The sequence below is a fragment of the Festucalex cinctus genome, chromosome 4 (assembly GCF_051991245.1).
Source record: "Festucalex cinctus isolate MCC-2025b chromosome 4, RoL_Fcin_1.0, whole genome shotgun sequence".
NCBI lineage: Eukaryota > Metazoa > Chordata > Actinopteri > Syngnathiformes > Syngnathidae > Festucalex > Festucalex cinctus.
This window is the reverse complement of record NC_135414.1, coordinates 17634172-17655981: the sequence shown is the minus strand read 5'-3', so window position 1 is coordinate 17655981 and position 21810 is coordinate 17634172. Positions and strand designations below refer to the sequence as shown.

Genomic DNA, 21810 nt, shown 5'->3' with positions numbered 1-21810 from the left:
CAGGTGTCTCAAAAAAGCTGAAGTCTCACCTAGTGCCCTTTGTCTGTCCACAGCCTGAATGTCCATCAGGCCCGGCAGATTGGCACGAACAGTAATAGTGTTGTCGCCAGAATTCTTGTCTGCTCGCTGGATGCTGCGGCTCTGCCAGTCAGTCCAATAGATGTGAGGCCCTAAGAGGGTTAAACCGTACGGGTGCTGGACTGGCGTCACAAGGGTGTGGCGGTTTTGGCCATTCAGATCGGCAGCCTCGATGCGCTACGGAAGGTAAGAAGTTTGCTAAGATTCTTTCAGTTAAAATAATTTACTTAAAATCCATGTAGTCATATTTTGGAACTATTTTTAAATGCTAAGCAAACTGGCTTGGTTAAGCCATTATTAATTTCTAACTAGATATAGACATCTTGTGAATTGGATTTTGCTGCTAATTAATATACTCACCTCAGTATGAGCATCAGCCCATAATAACTGTGAGCTAGCCATGTCAATGGCAAGACCATTGGGCCATCCCAGGTTGTTATTGATGAGGATCACTCGATCAGACCCGTCCATTGCTGAGCGCTCCAGCTTAGCATGTTCGCCCCAGTCTGACCAGTACATATAACTGGAAGAGATCCACAGACAGGTTAAGTATTAACGTAAAGACAGAAAACTAAAACAAGGTTAGAGTCCTAAAATACACTGTGATATTTCCATGTCACGTCAACATAGCATATTTATCCCCCAAAATATGATCTAACTGAAAACAATGTCATCTTTACCCCATCTCATGGTAAAGGGCAATTGCGCGAGGGCTGTCCAGGTTTTGCCACACCAGAACTTTTCTCATGGAGCCATCCAGATTAGCAACTTCTATCCGGTTGGTGCCGGTATCAGTCCAGTAAAGCTTTCGGCCTACTGCATCCACTGCCAGACCATCAGTTGTCATCAGTCCTGCAGACAGACAAGTAGGCAGATCTAGTCACACTTAAGCTTGCTGGAATTTAAAACAAATTACGAACATCCTTCCTCCTCACCTGTAGAAATGATGCCTTCATCAGCAGATCCATTGATATTGGCCCTGCTGATTCTTTTGAGAGTACTGTCTGACCAGTACACTTTCCCTGCAGAAGATGCAACATGATGTCAAAATTGATCACCTACTTGTCTAAAACTTGAGCTCACGACATTTTACTTCTTCAACAGGGCACACAAACCGTCTTGCGGGTCGACTCCAATAGCAATCGTGTTTTTCATGGAACTGTTGACAGCAAGAACCACATCAGCGAAGTAAGGAATGTCCAAAGACACCATTCTAATGTCCGTCCTCCGCGCAAAGATCAGGAAGCTGCTCATCCCTGTACAAAAATAATGCGATTGTTTTCTTTCAAATATTGCAACAACTCACAGCTAAGTGGGTGGTGTGTATAATTATTTTCATACCAGGCGTGCAGGTCTTTCCATCTGCTTGAAGGTTGATGCCAGTGGGACAAGAACAGCTGTAGGCTTTGGGAGCAGGAGCCAGGAGACAGAGGTGACTGCAGCCGCCATTATTCACTGCACATGGGTTGTGTACTAAGTGCAGAAACACAAAATCAGACACCACTAGGTTATCTTTGAGACAAATTAATAAGAAGGTTGGTGCTTGTTTTTGGGTAGCAAAAAAAAAGAAAAAAGAAGCTTGTTGATAAAACAGCAAAACTTGTAGTCGAATATGTCATATTAGATGAATATTAAGATTATAGGTTCTACCGTTTCAGACACTGATAAATCTTCAGTTGACCTGGAATTAGCTAAATTAGGCTATATGAGTTTTTATTATTCTCTTTTGTTAAGTGCTCAACAGAACATTTAGTACATACCCATATCTGTTTGCCAACCAAATAACCAAACAACATGGAGGACAATGTGTCTTAATGCACATTAGAACTAAAATGTATGACAAGATTATTTCTCTACTCTGCCATCTATTATAACACAACAGAAGAAAATAAAGAAACAAAAAGAAACCAATAATATAATATAAATATTATAATAAATACAATAATAATAATAATAATAATAATAATAATATTAGTGATAATAATAATACTAATACTACTACTACTACTACTACTACTACTACTACTAATAATAATAATAATAATAATAATAAATAATAATGCATTTACGAAAAAAGATGAAGATAAGAAAAAGGCATGTTTATTAATTTGGCATTGAATCTGATATGTCATGATCATCACAGCTACTGAATAAATGGGTCCTAACTTCCATCCCTGCTAGACAAAATGTACAACGAACATACAGTAGAAAAGAGCTGACTTTAGTCCAGGGCTGACATAATATCATGTGAAAAGAAAAAAAAGAAATCTATTTTTTTCAGATAAGTTTGTTGCTTGACAGCCTGACAGTTTTTGCATAAAATAAATTATCTGCACTCTAAATTTAGAACAGATTTGACAACATTTTTCAACGAGCAAGCGATGACTGACGGTGACATGGACATGAAAGAAGTTGTTTCAATCAGTGGCTGACAAGAAAATATTGAATACACTTTTTGCAAGCTAATTATAAGCTTACTTACTTCCTGTCCCATTTCAAATGTGTCAAAAACGCACCAATCTGAAATGCTCTGATTGGACATGTGAACATTTGCATCGGCGCACATACAAACAAACAGACACACACCTGTTTCCCGATGTCTCTGGAACATGTGAATATCCATGAGGTTCTCCAGGTTTTCTGCAAGTGTGCGCCGTCCCAAGCCGGTGAGCTTGTTAGCACTCTGGATGCTCTTGGACTGCCAGTCTGTCCAGTACAGCATGTCTTCATGTACAGTGAGACCAAAGGGGTGAGGCAGCTGACTGCCAATCAGAACCTGGACAAGATGGGTGTGAAAGATTAATAGTTAAACAATGCAAGTCATTTACAAGTAATTTCAACTTCTGTGGAAATAAAATCGTCTCTTACCTGTCGGTCAGAACCATCAAAGTTGCCATATTCAATTGTCTTCATGCCAGCATCCGCCCAGTAAAGGCGTTTAGTCTCGTAGTCAATGGCAAGTCCGTTGGGCCATGTCAAGTTGGACGAGATGATGACGATGCGGCTCGAAGAGTCCATCCCTGCACGCTCAATCTTTGGGTTGGCACCCCAGTCGGTCCAGTACATGAAACTATGGAGAAAAGATGAATATTTGAGAAACTCTTGGAACAAAAAGTATTATGATTATGAATATTATTTCTTTTTAACCATCTCACCCTCCAATAGGGTCGACAACTATGTCCCTGGGTCGGTCAAGGTTCTCCCATATGAGTACAGTCCGCATGCTCCCATCTGCATTAGAAACTTCAATACGATCTGTACCTGGATTTAAACAAAAAAAAGACACAGTAGATAAAGCACATATTTAAACATTCATAGTGTAAAATGAATATGCTTAAGTTTTAGAATCAGGTTGGTTACCAGCATCAGTCCAGTAGAGTTTGTTGGTCATCCAGTCAATCGCCAAACCTGCTGGACTCTCCAGACTGGTGTCCACCACCACCTGCAAGAACAAAATCAACCACACTTTGAATCTCTGTCCTTCATTTTAGTTTGTTTTGTTATTTCTGGTTGTAACATTTTTTAGTTATGGAGCTATCTGTATTCTTCAGCGGTTTTCATCACGGCACTTCTCCATCTCTAGGTGGCAGTATTGCACCAGGCAACTTCTTCCTGGCACTGAATGAAACATGCAGAATGTCATCCATCTATTTAGACGGACTCCCGCTTACTTCCTGCTTGCTGCCATTCCACAGGGCTCTGTTGATGGAGTCGGTGGTGACGTCGGTCCAGTAGATGTAGCCGTCTCTGGCATCCCAGTCCAGTGCCACAGCGTTGCGCACATCAGCCAGAGGGATGACATCATCTGACATATCCTCTGTGTCGAAGCTGATTCGTCGGATGTCCGTCCTTCGGGCAAAAAGCAGGAACTTGTCAAGACCTGATTAAAGACCAAAGGTCTTCTGTCAGTCTTCTATTTTTAACAATGGGTGAACAATTAAAAAAAAAAAAAAAACACACCACACTGACACACAGGAAATGTACACAACTCATAAATCACCGTATTTACTGTACAACAATACTTGGAATCTGGTTCAACTACGTCAATACATACATAATACACAATCTCTTTGTTATCCATTTAATTAGAAGACAAAGAGAAGTGAAAAACTCACTGTTAGCGCAGTTGTTGTGGTCCACCTTCTTAAATCCAGTTGGACAAGCACAGGTGTATGTCTTGTTGCCAGGGAGACACAGGTGGCTGCAACCTCCATTGTTGGCACCGCAGCGGTTCTTGCCTCCTACAGGGGAATCAAACGTTAAACAGTCCAAAAGTAAATATTTGCTTAATGCATGCTATATTCTAAATCAAATACGAACATATTTCACACATTAATATTACTGTGTATATCAAGCAAAAGTTGCTAACTTAGAGGAATTAGCCCCACAAATAGAGACACTAGTTCATAATCGAAGATGACTGAGGCAACAATAATGAACAAAGTTAAATCTAGTATCCAACATCCAGCAGTTGTGTCCTGACCTTCAGGTTGTCTCTGTGGGTGCAAGGTGTGGATATCCATGGGGAAGTGCAGTTTGTTGCGGATAATCTCTTGGTTCTTGCCAGTAAATTTATTGGCACTGTTAATGCTCTTGGTGTGCCAGTCAGTCCAGTAAAGGCTGTCCTCAAACACAGTGATGGCAAATGGATGAGGCAGGCCTAAAGAGGAAGACAGAATACTCAGAAAAGCTCAGACCTTAATGACAACGTTCAACACGGGCAGCAGTCACTTTAATAAAACAGTCAAAATCAAAGGACTGCAGTTTGCTGATATTTTACTCAATCAGAAGTTGTTGCCAGAGCGACAACGTCAATGCATTTCTGGTCCTGACAGGATCAAAAACTGGCACTTGTAAATTCCTTAAACTCTAGACCAGGGATGGGCAACTGCAGGCCCACTTGCGGGCTCATTTAAAAAATAAAATGAAAATAAAAAATATATAATAATAATAATAATACTAATACTACTACTAATAATAATAATAATAATAAGTTTTTAAAAATATTTTACAAAAAAAAAAAACCTTCAAAAAACAGTGATGAAGATTCAATACGTTTTCTACAGAAAAATGGTGGCAGAAATGGGGAAAGAAATCCTGGAATAACCGGAAAAAACACAAAATAATAAATACATACATAAATAATTAAATCAACTAAAATCTATAAAACTAAATCTGAGAATAGGTGAACATGTGGGTGCTGAACCGTGAGTATGTATTGGTTAACTGTAGTTTTAAGTTGTAATGTCACCATTCACCACTAGATGGCAGACATGGCTTAGTTGCACTTACGCCAGGTATTATACTGCTCTTAGTTCCCTATACTGCATTGTGAGTAGGCCTAACAATTTTTGGCAGATTTGAAATGAAATGCAGTACAAACATAGTATTTCAATAATACACTTTCAGTATGTTGATTTTCTCGGGGATGGGAAGCACAAAATAAGTTCTTTCACTTAATGTTGGTTTGCTGTTCATCAGTTTTTTGCCGCCCTTGAATGTTTTTTTTTTTTCTATGCATGAGAGCCCTTTGCACTGGGGATTTTTTTTTTTTTTTTTTAATTCTTCAAACCTTTTGTTGTTGAAGGCTGGCTCTTTTTTGAGAAATGCATGACGAAAAAGGGTATTATATTAACAGCACATATTTTGCCCGTACTTCGTTCACATCTAAAATAGCATATTTATCATATATATGGTTAGGAAGTGAGTATTCCAATGTGCCCCCCCTGTAGCACTGATGAAAAATTGTGGCCCCTGTTCCTGCTTTAGGCTTAAAGGATATACAGTATGTCAAAGTGAATGTTCAGATAGTGTGCAAAGTGAACATTTTCTGATATTTTGGCATGTTGAGTGTAGTAAATCTCATTTTAGGCATGAACAGCGTCGACATGAAGAAATAAGGAAAAAAAAAAAAACTTCTTTTGATGCTCACAACTGAGTCAGGTCCAGGTGTGTGGCTGCCTGTATTTTTTCTGATCTTATCTTAATAACATGAGGGCGCCAAATAATGCACCCTCTTCCCTCCACGGAATGAGGGAAAGCCAAAGAGGCAACTCGTTTTGTCTTGGTCACCTTCTCCCATGTCATCAACACATACTTCTCGTCCCCTCTGCTCTTGTTCTTTCCGGGACAGCTGGACGAGCAGCTGCGAGCCGACGGGGCATCAAGCGCCGCATCAAGCCTTCACAGTAATGTCCCCTTTAACCTACATGTGGCACCTCTCACTGCTCTCACACCACGAGCGAATCTGTCACACTCTCCACTGAGCACTGATAGTAGCAAGCATTGCTTCCAGATGGACATAAATCTGCTTGGATCATAGCGGAAGGGATTACAAAGCAAACTTTTGTGTGTGGTCTTGACTGCAGTTCATGGCGCGCAATGGTTGGACAGCATAAATTACAGTATTTTCTGAAACAACCACAGTGCATTGATGATCATACATTAAATCAATTGAGCAGCATGGTGGCGGAGTGGTTGGCACGGCTGCCACACATTTTGGAGTATGGAGTCTGAATCTGGGCTCTTGGAAAAAAAAAAAAAAAAACAATAGATGAGAATGTGATTGTGAATGGCTGTCTCTATGTGTCCTGTGGTTGGTAACCAGCCAAAAATGTAACCCTATCTCTCATCCAAAGTCAACTGGGATAAGCTCCAACTCTAATACAAGGTATATACCCCCACTCTTGGGGACATGCTGCAAGAACCAAGACAAGAGCAGGCACAACTCTCTCAGACCCTCCAAATCTGGGTCACCACTTCCTCCAGCTCTTTTCCTCAGGTAAGCACTATCGAAATATGCACACTAAAGCCCGCAGACGTTCCAATAGCTTCTTCCCTTTTGCTACCAATTCCATAAACAGTTGACAAAAAAAAAAAATCAAAATTTTTCAAAAACAGCATAATTTTTCCCTGCAAACTGTGCATCGCCACGACAACAGGTTAAGGTGTGTAAAGTTGGGTGAGTATTTCTTTGTTGTTTTTTTTTCTTTTTTAAATTCCTTTATAGGATCTTAAGTAGTAGTAGAAGAAGAAGAAGAAGAAGTGGTAGAAGAAGAAGAAGTAGGAGTAGTAGGAGTAGTAGTAGTAGTAGTAGTAGTAGAAGTAGTAGAAGTAACAGTAGTTGTAGAATTAGAAGTAGAAGAAGAAGTAGAATTAGAAGTAGAAGAAGTAGAATTAGAAGTAGAAGAAGTAGAATTAGAAGTAGAAGAAGTAGAAGAAGTAGAATTAGAAGTAGAAGAAGTAGAATTAGAAGTAGAAGAAGAAGTAGAAGAAGAAGTAGAAGTAGAATTAGAAGTAGAAGTAGAATTAGAAGTAGAATTAGAAGTAGAAGTAGAATTAGAAGAAGTAGAATTAGAAGAAGTAGAAGTAGAAGTAGAAGAAGTAGAATTAGAAGAAGTAGAATTAGAAGAAGTAGAAGTAGAAGTAGAAGTAGAAGTAGAAGAAGTAGAAGAAGTAGAAGTAGAAGTAGAAGTAGAAGTAGAAGTAGAAGAAGTAGAAGTAGAAGTAGAAGAAGTAGAAGTAGAAGTAGAAGTAGAAGAAGTAGAAGTAGAAGTAGAAGTAGAAGTAGAAGAAGTAGAAGTAGAAGAAGAAGAAATCATCCAGAAATAGGGACCTTGCAGTGGTCGCTGCTTGGGCCCTAATAATAATAATAATAATAATAATAATACTCGCATTGCTAATTAATATTGTACCTCTGACATTATCAAACAAAACTGAGCGTGATCATTTCAGTGTATACATTTTGATGCAACACTTTTAATGGGCTTAGATTGATAGATTGAGCAGATGTACTTATTGTAGTGTCAAGTTAGCATAGGATCAGTAAAAGCACAAAGGCTTCAGTAAGACTGAAAAGATTACCGGTAAGTACGGTATATTTTTTGCAAAGACCTTTCGTCAAGGGCTCACTGTACTCTTGCTCTATTGTCTACTTCCCCTGAGGACAGATTGTGTCACATGGAGGAGACGACTCATCGTAAAAGAGGCAGTCAGAATATCTTTAGGCGAGATCAAGTTGACACACCCCCACAGAACCCTCATCTTGTCTTTGCCCACACCTGAGGGGTCCACAGGTAGGCTGGTAAAAGATTAAACCGCCACACACGCCCACTGTACGGCTCCAGGAACTTGGCGCACATCCAGCTAAAAGCACACACACATGTAACACAACTATAGGTGTACGGAGATGCTCATTAACATTCCTTGGCACTGCAGCCTGGCCAGTCGAAATGAGCCGACACGCACACGCACGTCCCATTTGTCCTGTGTGTTGTCTGAGCAAACAGAGGCCCTGGAGAACGGACAGGGCCAATTACAGCCTTTTATCCTCAGAGCACACATCATTAAGGAGTGCTCACACGCACAATGGCGCGTGCACGCATACACAAAGGCTGACCCCCTCACAGTACACACTTGAACAATCTTGATTGATGTGCTTTAAGTCTGATCAAAATTGAAGATTAAAAAGAAAAAATGAATTTCAATTACTGTATTTATAAATGCATCTTCGGCCTGTCAGTGGCACAAATTAAAATAAGATTGCAAACAATTACTGGATGATCACAACCATTTTTTTTTTTTTTGCTGGTTGATATTTGTTCCAATAAGATTTAGTGCTTGACCACACATGCACATTCAGGTGTCTTTGCCTTCATTTAACTTCCGCCCCCACTTAAGTAGCAAAGAAGCACAAGTGTCTGGCATCACACCTCTTTCATTGCACAGTACGGAATTCAAAATCTGACATGTGAACATGGAATCAATATTCTGCTTCCTTTAATCTGTTGTTGCCGGATCTCTAATTTAGTCACCAACAAATTGAGGTATGTGTTTTGTATTTCATATTTCTTTTCATTGAAATATTGTGCTGATGACATGGTCTATCTAATGTTGTATAATAAAGTGTGAGTGTATATGCGTGTGTATGCAACTATGCATAATGGCTTTAAAAAAAAAAAAAAAAAACTCCAAGTTCAAGGATACACATTCTGATTGTTCAAGCATGTGCTTATCAACACTGTAAAAAAACAAAAAATAGGCCATTAACATTCACCATGATTTGCTAAGTTCTTTGCATACACGAACGCATGCTTAATCGAAAGAGTTAAAATCGTCCATAAATTGTTCCAACATATCAGGCCATGCAGGCGACTGTTCCACCGGCAATAAGCGGCAGATAGCAGACTGATGTGGTGTGTTCTTACACCAAGTCACCACCTTTTTTCAGATTAAGGTTCCTCAGTAGCCTTTTTTAACTTGAAGGATCATGTTCATCATGTTGATCAAGGAGTGTTTATTAAAGTATTGTTTTACTTTTAAACAGCACATTAAGTCAAGCTCACAAGTCTTTTTTTTTTTTTTCAAAAAAAATATTTTTTTGCCTATATCATCTCCTCATTATGCAAATGGTTCAATATTTCTGTTTCCTGAAAAATCTAGGGGGAAAATGACTTAGGCGATTATTTAAAGGTGTCAATATTCAAATTATACCTTTTTGTTCCCCTCAAACAGTTATTCACCTTTGAACATATGTTAACAAGTGTGAAAACGTATTATGCACTTAACTCATTGACTCCAAGCCATATTCACAAAAGCAAACCCAGCTGTTTTACTGGATTTTGACTGATTTTGCAAGGCCCACAGAATATTCTGTTTTATTGCTATAAAAACATGGAACCTACTAAGAAAAAGATTAGACTCTCTTCTTTCATCAGGAAAAAAAAAAAAAGTATATTTCTATCTGTTTCCATTTTGCAGCAATTATCATTAGAATATAGCTAATTTTCATAATTATTCAGAAATCTATTTAGAATTTTGAGTAATTGAGCTTTTTTTCAACATGGCCCTGGTTGATCTCTTATACTCTGCTGCCACCTGCTAGCTGTTTTTGTAATAACTGCCATTGCTTCAACCGTTCTCTTCAGTTCGGAGGCTGCATCAAAACCTGTATGCTCTCGCAAAGGGATGGGCAATCTCGGTCCTCGAGGGCCGCAGCCCTGCAGGTTTTGGATGTTGCCCTTCTCCAACACAGCTGATATATGATCCGCTCATCAGCAAGCTCTGCATTAGACTGATAACAATCCCATTGATTGGAAACAGCTTGTGTTGGAAGAGGGAAACCTGCAAAACCTGCAGGGCTGCGGCCCTCGAGGACCGTGATTGCCCAAGTGTCTAGCATAAAAAAATGTAAAAAACAAAACAAAACAAAAAAAACATATAAATATGTCTTTGGGACACTTAAAAAATTTGAAAATAGAACGTATTTATACGTTTTGGGGAGAAAATGAGTTAAGCTGCAATAATATAATAGCTGATTCTTTTTTTTTTTTTTTTTCAACAATGAAAGTATTAAAAACCATTGCATATGGGAACACTATTTGATTTGTTTACCTTGGTTGATGACAGCTTTCCGATTGCTTCCGTCCAAGTCGGCTCTTTCAATGACATGGTGCTTGGCGTCCACCCAGTACATGCGGTGGCCAGCGTAGTCGATGGTTAGGCCATTTGGCCAGAACAAGTGAGTGTCGGCAATGACCCGTCGGTTCGAGCCATCCATATTGGCGTACTCGATGCGAGGCGTGTTGCCCCAGTCGGTCCAGTAGATCTTACTGAGGAATTAAAAAAAAAAAAAAACACATCAATGCCACATTAGATGGCTTGTTTAATTAAACCACTGTTAGAGGAGATGCTATCTCTGTAGACAAAAATGAAACTGCTCAGGGTCGACGGTCGATGACTTTCAGATGTTTGTATCACTGCCTAACAACTGATTGAGAGTTCTGGCTTGACATTTTTCTGATGGCTTCATCTGGCATGCTTTTCCCTGCCTGTGACATACAGTAAAGTCAGAGAGGGAGTCTCAGCCACTGCTTCTTGTCTGAAATCTTTTCTCCATCCACACAGGCACTTGCCTGTGGGCACTGCAGTGCTGCCAAACCTTAATCCCCGCTCTGGAACCGCACTACAACTGGGACACATCCAGAGAGGATAGTGTGCACATGTGAAACCATCTGCTGTGAATCAGTTGCTGTGTGTGTGTGTGTGTGTGTGAGGGTGTGTGTGTGTGTGTGTGTGTGTGTGTGTGTGTGAGAGAGAGCTCCTACCCCTCTATAGGGTGCAGCGCGATGGCCCGGGGCTTCTCCATGTTCTGCCACAGCAACACCTTGCGATGAGTGCCATCCAGGTTGGCCACCTCAATGCGGGATGTCCCAGAGTCTGTCCAGTACAATTTGTCATGGATCCAATCAATGGCCAGCCCACCTGTTTGAGAGAAAATGGTCTGTTTGAATGTATATACCAGGTAAAGTGATAAAAAAAAAGAAACACACTGGAGGAAGACAGCCAGAACATATTTGACAAATGATGTTGTTGAGTCTTGTTAGTGGCGGTACCCACCTGGGCTCTCCAGGCCAGTGGAGACGACCTCTTCCACATTGGACCCGTTGAGGTTGGCCTTCATGATGCGATCCAGGGTCACGTCTGACCAGAACACAAGCTCTTGGCTGTGATGGAAGTCGAGAGCGATGGCATTCTCAAGGTTGTTGAGCAGCAGCGTGTACTCGGAGCGGTGCGGCAGAACCTGACGGATATCGATTCGATTGGCAAACAACAGTACCGGCTCTGGACCTATGGAAATCAAAAACAAACAAAAAAAGAACACGGAAATATAGATGGGAATGGAAATATTTTGGCAGAAAGCATTGATTATTATTTTTTTATATAACTGACAATCAGTCAGGATTTGGGTTTAACGCTGTTCTGCCAGCTCAATCCTCACAACATTTACAGTAAATCTACTCCAGAACTTCAGAATCTGTTGCAAGCCCTGGAGCCAGCAAATGTATAACTACTACTGAAAAAAAAATATCCACAATATGTAACTAGGTTTTTAACTTGTGGCCAAATCTTGCCAGTATCATGTCAACATTAGAGTAAAGAGGATCTTTACCCAGCGCCTTGCAGCTACGCTTGTCAGGCCGCAGCTCGTAGCCCTGAACGCACCAGCACTGGAAGCCACCCTCTACGTTGGTGCAACCCTGGCTGCAGTAACCGTCTTCAGCACACTCGTCCACATCTGGAACATGCCATAGAGGCAAAAAAAGGAAGAAAAGAAAGGGTGTGGGCCTATGAGATGTCACAATAAAATTTCTGGTCAAGAAGGGTCATGCTAAAGAAGAGTGAGGTGGTCAAAGACGGATTGTCCGACATTGTTTCATTCCTAACATTTGATTTCATGCAGTAGAGCTTTATCAAAAATTCGGAACTGCTTCATGCTGACGTGTTTTAAATATTATTCCCCGCTCATGTAGCTAAATGCGGAAAACAAAATATTAAAAATACCTCAGTATGATGAAAAGCCATTCATCATCAATGTTTTTAAAAAACTTTGACTTTGTCAATTTAAAATGAGCATTATTATGTTTACATCAGCAGACATTCAGATTCATACCTTATGATCAAAACTTAAACCCAATTTTTACAATTCTTTACAGTTATTTTTATAACTCCTTATCCATACTGTTTCGGGACATACTTTCTTTTCTTGTTAAATCATTAACGGTGCATACTATCATTTTGACTAGCACATGATATTAGTCACGAGTTATTTTTATCTGGCTGCTCAACACGTAATATCTCAGGTTTCAGGAATGTGTAATGATACACAACATAACTAAACTGACCAGTCATTGGTGTGTCAACAATGTCAAATCCGTACAGGCGCACACACACACAAATACCCTGGCAGGATCTGCCGTCATCCATCAGTCGGTATCCAGTGTGACAGGTGCACTGGACCAGTCCTCGGACCATCTGACACTTCTGGGAGCAACCGCCGTTATTCTGGTTGCAGTTGCCATCACTGGAGCGTGGACCTGGATGGAAACATTCAAGGATCACAAACATTGCAGACTGACTTAGTGTGCTCAGTGTGTACAAATGTCCCAAAAGTATTTGTGTTCATTGTTGATATGCCCAGTTTTTTGAGGATGGTACTTCTTTGTAGTCTGCTATGATGGTACTTTTGAACTTAATAGTGCCTATAACAGTGGTCAGAAACCTTTACTGTCAAAAGAGCCATTTCAGGCCACATAAAAAAATAAATAAAATCTGTCTGGAGACGCAAAACATTTAAAGGAACAGTTGGATTTTTTGACATGAATCTCTATTTCATCCTCACCTCCTGTGTGTGCGATCATCACTGACTTACCCCTGACAGTGTTCTGTGACACGAGTTCTGGTCCGGTGTTGGTCGAGAGGACTGTAGTCCGGTAAGTTGACTTGGGTCATGGAAATAAAGCGTTTATCTTCTAAAAACAATTAGTGTTCAAAAGAGTGATACATTTGCATCACAATACTCCTTTCTGAAAAAAGTCAGATGCCATTACCGCCGGGCACTACTTTTCTGTTTGTTCGTATCACTGCGCGGCGCCCCGCATGCAGCTGATAGACGCGCACTAACCTACAGGGCACCGCACAGTGATACGAATGAACAGAAAAGTAGTGCCCGACGGTAATGGAGTCTGACTTTTTTCAGAAAGGAGTTTAGTCATGCAAATGTATCACTCTTTTGAACACTAATTGTTTTTCGAAGATAAACACTTTATTTCCGTGACCCAAGTCAACTAGCCAGACTACTGTCCTCTCGACCAACACCGGACCAGAACTCGTGTCACAGAACGTTGTCAGGGGTAAGTCAGTGATGATCGCGTACACTGGAGGTGAGGATGAAATAGAGATTCATGTCAAAAAATCCGAACTGTTCCTTTAGCATTGTGACGAACAAAACAGTATGGAATATATGGTAATTTTTGGCCTCTCTTCTTCCTTTTTTTTAAAGACACTTTATGGTAATTTTTTTGGACTTTTTTTTTTTTTTTTTTTTACTTTTTCTGCTTTTTTTTTTTTTTTTACATTTTGGGAGATTTTGTGGACATTTTATGGTAATTTGCGGTATTTCTTCTTTTGTTTTTCGATATTCTATAGTAACTTTTTGAATGTTTTTCTTTTCAGACTTTTTTTTGAATTTGTTATTATTATAATGAAAGGTCATATGATTTTATTTTTTTTTGGGGGGGGGGGGCAATTCCAAAGACATCTTATGGTAATTTTCAGTGTTTCTTCTTTTTTTTTTGGACATTTTATGGTTTCTCTTGGACCATCTCCTGTTCTGCCTTTTTTTAAATAAAATTTCTTACTATTTTTTGTGCAATTTTGTGTAACGGTACATTACATGGTAATTATCTGCTCTTTTTGTATATTTCTTTGGTTGTTTTAAAAATGTTTTCATCTACATTCATCTCTGTCTCTTTTTCTGACAACTTACAAATTTGGACTAACATTTTTTTAATATTTAATTATTCATTTTATAAAATTTTAAACGTTAATGCATTCAAATAATATTTTATGTAAAAAATTAAAATAAATATGTCACAAAAATAATTGACTGCTTATTTATTTATTTATTTATTTATTTTTATTTTTTTAAGAGATCCACTGGGAGCCAAAGGAGAGGGCTCAAGAGTCGTATGTGGTTCCAGAGCCGCAGATTGCACATCCCTGGCCTATAACATGGGTTCGAGCCCCAGGTGTTGAGTGAGTCAGTCTCAAGGGTTCGGTAGTGGTCAAGACATACGTCCGACTCATATGATTCGTGGTGATACAGCCCGCATGGATAACAGAACATTTGGTGTTCCACAGGGTTCAATTCCGTGGCAACTGCTTTTTTCTAAATAGTTTAGTAGAAACTCACGACACTCATGGTGTGGAAGTTCGTCAGTCCCGTCTTCACAGTCGTTGACCTCATTGCAAACTTTCCTCTGACCAATACAGCGCCCGTTGCCACATTGGAACTGGTCTGAAGCACAATTTGACGTCTCTGCGGGAACACCAACAGGAAACTCGTTTTATTTTGTGTTGACATAACACATTACTCAATACAGCAAGATTCCTCAAAGTAGGTTGAGATGTTTGCAGTACGATGAGACATTTGCTTTCTGTGCCTGTTGTACTCTTCCGCCTCAATTTTCAGGAAGCAGTGAGGGCAGAATGAAGGTTATCTGGCAAATAACGTTAAATTTAAAATACTGAAGTAAGAAATACTGAGTCAGGCCATGGCACAAGCAGAAGACATCACTCAGGACATGCCTGTCATAAACACTACCATTTACAAAAAGTATGTTTAAAAAGAATAAATTCTGATTGTTTTTGTGTCCTAATTCTGAACGTGAGTCCAGTAAAAACAAACAGAAGCAAAACTTCCTTTATCTAGATTCCTCAGATGATCATTTATAGTCCAACAGACCAGTTTATTTTATTTGTGCATGTCTCGGTCAAGTGTTTTGCCCAACAAACTGTGATATTATAAACCAAATGTTTAAAAAGAGACATTCAGGCTCAACTGCAAACAAGAGTTGACTTTGTTGAGAGTTCCACTGTTGCCATGACTACAAGTTAAATTTGGACTATATTTAGCTGCTGAAAAGATAACAAGCACAGTCTCACCAGTTTTTTCACAACCCTCTTCGTCACTGCGGTCTGAACAGTCATCTTCGCCATCGCATCTCCATGACAAGCGGACGCAGCGTCCTGTTCCACACCGAAATTGGTCAGCTGTGCACATGGATGTGGCTGCACAACAATTAAAAAAAGTGTCACTGGAAATCACAGACAAAGATACACAACCAAGTCCACAGCACAAGTACACATTCTTGACTAAACTGACAAAAGTGGCTACTCACTGCAATTCATCTCATCGGACTGATCGTCGCAGTCGAACTCGCCGTCGCACCTCCAGCCTGCATTGATGCACATCCCGCTGCTGCACATGAACTCGACAGACCGGCACGGCTGGTGGGACGCTGCACACAAAAATCCACATGTATTGCCATTCAGATCATCACAAAGGACATACATACTTTTGGGACATTATGAAACTTTTAAGATGATGCAAGAAGATTATTTTACTTCAGAGAGTTCCTTTCCCCAAACTTAATCATGCTCTATAGAGATTGGTAATAGTAATGAACCACATTGCCATTAAAAATATAATGAAATTGAAAAACGCTCCCCTTAGCGACTAAAACAGCAAACACTCTTTTTACAGTCTTTGTTCTGTGGCTGTTTGCAGAGTTGAGTATCGATAAATGCCTTTTTGAAATTAATTGCCTCTAATTAACTTTTGTTTTTCTCTTTCTCAGCGCAGACAAGAGAGGAGTAGGCGGGAGGGGTCAAGACAAAATAGCACAAACACAAATGTCTTTTTGTCCTGATTATTCTGTATTGTCCCAAATATCTTCTATACTAATTATTCCACATTTTGTTAAAATTGCTGTTCATAAAATACGAAAAGGATTCTGCATGCATCAACAAATCTAATTTAATGCTTTTTAATGTTGTTCTTAATGCAATTTAAAGCTAATTCTTGCCTATGTCATATTGCATATATGCGCATGAGCACACACACACACACCTAGGCAGATACTCCATATATATGAGGGCTTAGAGTCAATTACCATTTTTAAATCATAATTAATGGTATTATTTCCATAGTGAAAGGTAAATCTCTGCCACTAGATGGCATTAGTGTTTCATGGTGGACGTTGGTGACAGAAACTGCATTTTTCTTTTCAAATTCATAGTAATTGGTATCTGGAACGTGAAGCAACAAGTGGAGTCGGGCCATTTTGTTGAATGTAAATTACAACTAGTCACCAGTCCTTACAAATACATATATTTTTAATTTAAAAAAAATGTATTTGTAGGGATTATTATTGCTTAATTTCAGCAACATCCATTGAATGACTTTTAATGATCTGCGGAAACTTTGTTTTAAGGCTGTGATAGCGCGATATTTTTGCTCGAGGTTATCATCCCGTCAGAATCCAATCAACCCATGCCTATTCTAGATCATGTCAAAGGTTTCTTTCTAAAATGCTTCCACAAGCTCATCCTGCCATTAATGTCAGGGACCTTGCTTTGTGCACTGAGGCTCAGTCATCATGCTGGAACAAAAAAGGCAACTTGGAATTATTATGTAATCCAAATGTCTTAGTAAAACAAAGGACTAAAATTCAGCAAACTAAGAACTGTCTCAATACCTTGCTCCATATTGCGTAATTGACTCAACAGCTAGCTGTCTTACTTTTACAGCTCATATATCTTCCTTGCAATTAAAGATGGAAGAGCAGCTCCAACTGGCAGCAGATGAGGGCGGAGGTGGAAAGGAAGATTAAAGCTGAATCAAACACAAGCTTCCTAAATCATGTGCGCATTTCACTGACACGTTTCCTCCTGACAGCACGCGTCTGTTCCCCTTGAAGAGGGGGGCCGGCGATAACGCAAACGGCAAGGCGGGGAGGGAAGGCAAAAGAAGAAGGGAGACACGGTTGGTGCTTCAAGCCTGCTGCTGCGGGCTTATCAGCTGGCTGACAGAAGACAGAGATGATCAAAACAGCAGGTGGTTTTCAAAAGAGAGAGAATTGCAGCATATAGGCAACAAGAATGTGTGTGAGGTGCACTTACTTTCAGACATATACAAATACTCGTGCACGCGATTCATCCCAAACGCAACAATGCACTTTCATGTAATTTTCTATGTAGCCACTGTTAACGAGGCGTGTGAATCTCAATCTGTGTGTGTTTTCTAGCCTATGTGCTTGTGTGTGCATGTTCACATGAGAAGTGGCAAGACAGGGAGCGAGAGAGCGAGAGAGTTTTTCCCTAACAAAGCAGCCTTCATGTGTCTGGAGATTCTATGGAATGCTTTACGAGGACGTCTGAGGAATGCCTCGTGTGTGTGTATGCGTGAAAGTCTTCTCTTTTTTTTTTTCCTCTCTCACTGCTGAGTGAATGGTTAAAAGTTTCAAAAACAGATTCACATTGTATGAGTGAGTCAAAAGTGGAAAGCCGCATTGAAAAACCCCGGACATGGGAGAAGAGGAGGAACAGAGAGAACCGTGCAGGCTGCTGTGACCTTGGTGACGCTCAACCGATGACAGGGAATCTTGAAGTCATGCTTATCACAGGACAGATAAAAACATCAAAAGGAAAACCAATCAGTATATGTGCGTGCGTGAGTGAGTGTTGATATGTGTCGAGATAATTTACATTATGTCTAAACAACCCTCTAAACAGTTTAACTACAGATCATGTAGAAATGGTTGATTTGAGCATAATGTGTAGAGCAGACAGTCAGGTAAATGTAAATCAATATAAATTAGTCTATAGAAAACATTTCTGTGTACTTTAATGTCTATGCTAAAATATTTGATGAAGATAGTTGACATTAGAGGCCTTGAAAATCCTCCAAGTATGTTTGTGCATCAGTAACAAGGTTATTTGAGTTCACAAAAACTAAACGAAATAACAAAAACTACAATTCCAAAAACATTTTAAATAAAATAAAAATGAAGCTTTTTAAAAAGAAGAAAACTAACTGAAACTACATTTTACATTTATTAAACTAACTATAGTGAAAATGTCAGTTTTAGTCTTTGGTAATTACTTTAATACCTTTGAGGTTGATTTTAAATGTGATGTTAAGTGTATTTATTTCAATATGAACCGGAATAAGGACGCCTGAAAGTGTGTCGCACACACATGATGTCATCTTCATCAGATGATGTCGCCTCTGGCCTTATACGAACTGACTACGAGCTGTACATGTCTCATCTGTACGTATACCATATAGTTTACACAGTAGTCTGCTCACGAGGTGGGAGGAGCGAGATGGCCGCCCTGTGCGTTCAACGGCTTGCACGCAGGCTATCAGCTAGCCAGTCATACAGGGTGATTCACAAAGAATTACCCTATTTCAATATCAAATATTTTTTTAAGGAAAAATAGCAAATAATAACACTTATAATATAAGTATTCTACTAACAGTCAAGTTTTATTTCACATGTTACATGCTCAATATGGCCTCCCCTTGCAGCACGAACAACATCAATACGATATGAGAATTCTTCCCAAACACGTTGAAGCAAATCAGGATCAATTGAATTGATCGCTGTTGTTATTCGATGTTTTAAGTTTTCCAGGTCAGTTGGTAATGGCGGAACGCTTTATCGTTTACAAACTCCCAGAAAAAAAAAAAAAAAAAAACAATCACAAACTGTGAGGTCAGGAGATCTACGAGGCCAAGCATAAAGAACTTTTTTTTTTTTTTTTTTTTTGCTGTTGCTGCCAGACGCATGAGTCTGTCAGTGTCACGTGACAATTCTAGAAAACTGGGAAATCTGATCTTTCAAACACCCACTCCCTCCTTCTGATTCAAACATTTACTTATGAAATATTTGGCCATGAAAAAGGGTCATTCTTTTTTAATCACCCTGTATATTCAGGTCAGTGCTTGCCTCGCATGTTTTTATATTTAAATCTCAAAAACTTATAACTATAATAAAAAATCCAACACTGTAATACAGTAACCATGGACATCTTACAGCAATCGGACTCGTCGGACCAGTCTCCGCAGTCGTCGTCTCCGTCACAGTGGTAGATGTCCAGGATGCAGCGGCCATATGCGCACTGGAACTCCTCCACGCTGCAGGTGGCTGCCATCACATCGGAGGCTGCACGCACGCACACATATGGGAAACAGATGACAGGGTTCAAAAATACGTTTTGAAGTTGAAGTTGTGTTCGAGATGAAATGAAGGGAAGGATGATTGAAGATCAGAATGCACATCTGCATCCTTTCCTCGTGTCATTTATCGTCATGTTTAAATTACCTTCAGAATTGATGTTGTGTAAAGTAATCACAAATGCAATTCCCTCTAGAATCTTGATTATAGGGAGGCTTGAAACCACTTTTTTTTCCAGCCAGATGCCAGTATGAATACTCAACTCTCGATATTAAGTACCGATACCATTAGTACTTTTGATACTAAAAATGTCCCTTAAAAAAACAACGTAATTTTCAAGGCATATATACCCCAAAAATTTCAGTAAAATTGCAAGAAATCAAAGGCAATTTTCTATTCTTCTAATTTCTAGTTCCTGATCACAAAATGGCCGCGAGTACCAGTACCTAGTATCGGCACTCGCTCATCCCTTCTTTAACTTAAAATTGTCCAATTCCTTGGATTTCATCCTCTCAAAAGTAATTGTTCCATAACTTCAGCAGTTCTTCATGAAAGCAGACTTATACCATCTTTTGTGTTTCATCAAAATAAGACATTTGCAAACATCTGCTTTTACTTTGGAAAAAATGACCAAACGAGGAACTGAATCGGTTTCAAAAACGTTGCCTAGTACATCAATCACTCTTGTTGTTTCGTTGTTTTTTTAATCACTAAACAATACCAAATAAACAACCAAATCTAATTAATTGATGGAATAACTGATAGAAAAATTGATTAAAACTATTTGATCGTGACAGCAATTTTGGAAAGAGATTAAAATATCGAAGAAAAGATCAATAACTTTTGACTCCACTCTCGTTGAGAGAATGCACAAGAACATGCGATGATGTTGGGCACACAAACTTACGGCAGTTTTCCTCATCCGATCCGTCCTTGCAGTCCGTGTCTCCGTCACAGTACCAGTGCTCAGCAATGCAGCTGCCGTCTGTACAGCGAAACTCCTTGTCTGAACATTTACGCATGTCTGGAAGGAGCCGAATCAAAAGTCTTAGACCACTTGAATAAATAAGCCCAGCGCGCTTGCTGACGCGTTTGTACCCACCACACTGCTCATCACTATTGTCCCCGCAGTCGTTGTCTCCATCACAGTGCCAGAGGCTGCGGATGCAGTAGCCGTTTTGGCATTGAAACTCATCTTCCTCGCATTCTCGAGGAGCTGGAGAAATATTTCCACAAGAGTTATATTATAATTAGAAAAAAAAGAAAAAAAGAAAAATAATCAGAAAATTAGGCAATATAAAAAGCAAACAACAAAGCTTGTTTCACTTTTACTAGCAAATAAACAAGTTGGCCAGTAAAATTAAGAACGCCACAAATCAGGGGAGTGTAAAAAAACAACAACAAAAAAACAAACAAAAAAAACAGCTTTTTGAGAGTGATTATTGGGGTGCGAAGTATACCAAGTATTATACACAGGATTTTACAGTACATGCATTTTATTACGATTACTGTATAATATTACTTTTCGCTATTATATAACATGTGTTATGGTAGCCAGGTTTACATTCAGACTTTTATCTCATTCCAATCCGTAGTCAACTGTTTACATGTCACATGATCTATTTCGATCTGCCATTTACATGCTTCACTACATTAATCAGAACAACCGTTTTTACAGCCATGCGACAAGCGCAGATCGATGTAAGCATCACGATTTATCTAGATGGAATTCAGTCGTCTATTTAGCACAGTAGTTGAGATTATTTTATGCTTTTATTCCAACAACAGCCTGATTATAAACAAGCGCTCCTTCGAAGACCAGCTCTGGTTGGAATTTGAGAGTCGTCATTTTAAAGTGTCTAAAATCATAAATGATGACAATACCACGCATTTATATCAAGACAGACCCTGTGCAGATCAGGCTCAGCCTGACTACTTTGACGTCTGTTCAGATTGACAAAAGGAATGGATCTACACGGCATACAGGGCTCTCTGTAAACTCGGTGAGTGTCCTGCCTTACAACCCCCCCCCCCCCAAAAAAAAAAAAAACCTCAATGAATAAGAATAACAGACAGTTTTAGAAACACATCCAAGTGCATTACAGAGCAAATTCTACAGAGTCCATCCCATCAAGTTTATAACCACGTT

The 21810-nt window shown here is 39.4% G+C and overlaps 1 protein-coding gene across 3 annotated transcripts in view; it reads right to left on the bottom strand.

Moving 5' to 3' along the window:
* Positions 1 to 21810, bottom strand: part of lrp4 (low density lipoprotein receptor-related protein 4) — a 90791-nt gene that overhangs the window by 9893 nt on the left and 59088 nt on the right. For all 3 annotated transcript variants that reach the window (XM_077519404.1, XM_077519405.1, XM_077519406.1), the window contains exons 4-27: positions 20764 to 20877; positions 20569 to 20685; positions 19521 to 19649; positions 15819 to 15938; positions 15583 to 15708; positions 14831 to 14956; positions 12819 to 12953; positions 12029 to 12154; positions 11476 to 11706; positions 11184 to 11340; positions 10471 to 10688; positions 4562 to 4738; positions 4194 to 4319; positions 3750 to 3958; positions 3439 to 3520; positions 3234 to 3339; positions 2947 to 3148; positions 2665 to 2854; positions 1420 to 1551; positions 1194 to 1334; positions 1014 to 1100; positions 759 to 930; positions 439 to 601; positions 30 to 255 (exon numbers count right to left, since the gene is read on the bottom strand). In XM_077519404.1, coding sequence (XP_077375530.1) covers positions 30 to 255; positions 439 to 601; positions 759 to 930; positions 1014 to 1100; positions 1194 to 1334; positions 1420 to 1551; positions 2665 to 2854; positions 2947 to 3148; positions 3234 to 3339; positions 3439 to 3520; positions 3750 to 3958; positions 4194 to 4319; positions 4562 to 4738; positions 10471 to 10688; positions 11184 to 11340; positions 11476 to 11706; positions 12029 to 12154; positions 12819 to 12953; positions 14831 to 14956; positions 15583 to 15708; positions 15819 to 15938; positions 19521 to 19649; positions 20569 to 20685; positions 20764 to 20877 — 3612 coding nt within the window. The remainder of the gene's footprint in view (positions 1 to 29; positions 256 to 438; positions 602 to 758; positions 931 to 1013; positions 1101 to 1193; positions 1335 to 1419; positions 1552 to 2664; positions 2855 to 2946; positions 3149 to 3233; positions 3340 to 3438; positions 3521 to 3749; positions 3959 to 4193; positions 4320 to 4561; positions 4739 to 10470; positions 10689 to 11183; positions 11341 to 11475; positions 11707 to 12028; positions 12155 to 12818; positions 12954 to 14830; positions 14957 to 15582; positions 15709 to 15818; positions 15939 to 19520; positions 19650 to 20568; positions 20686 to 20763; positions 20878 to 21810) is intronic.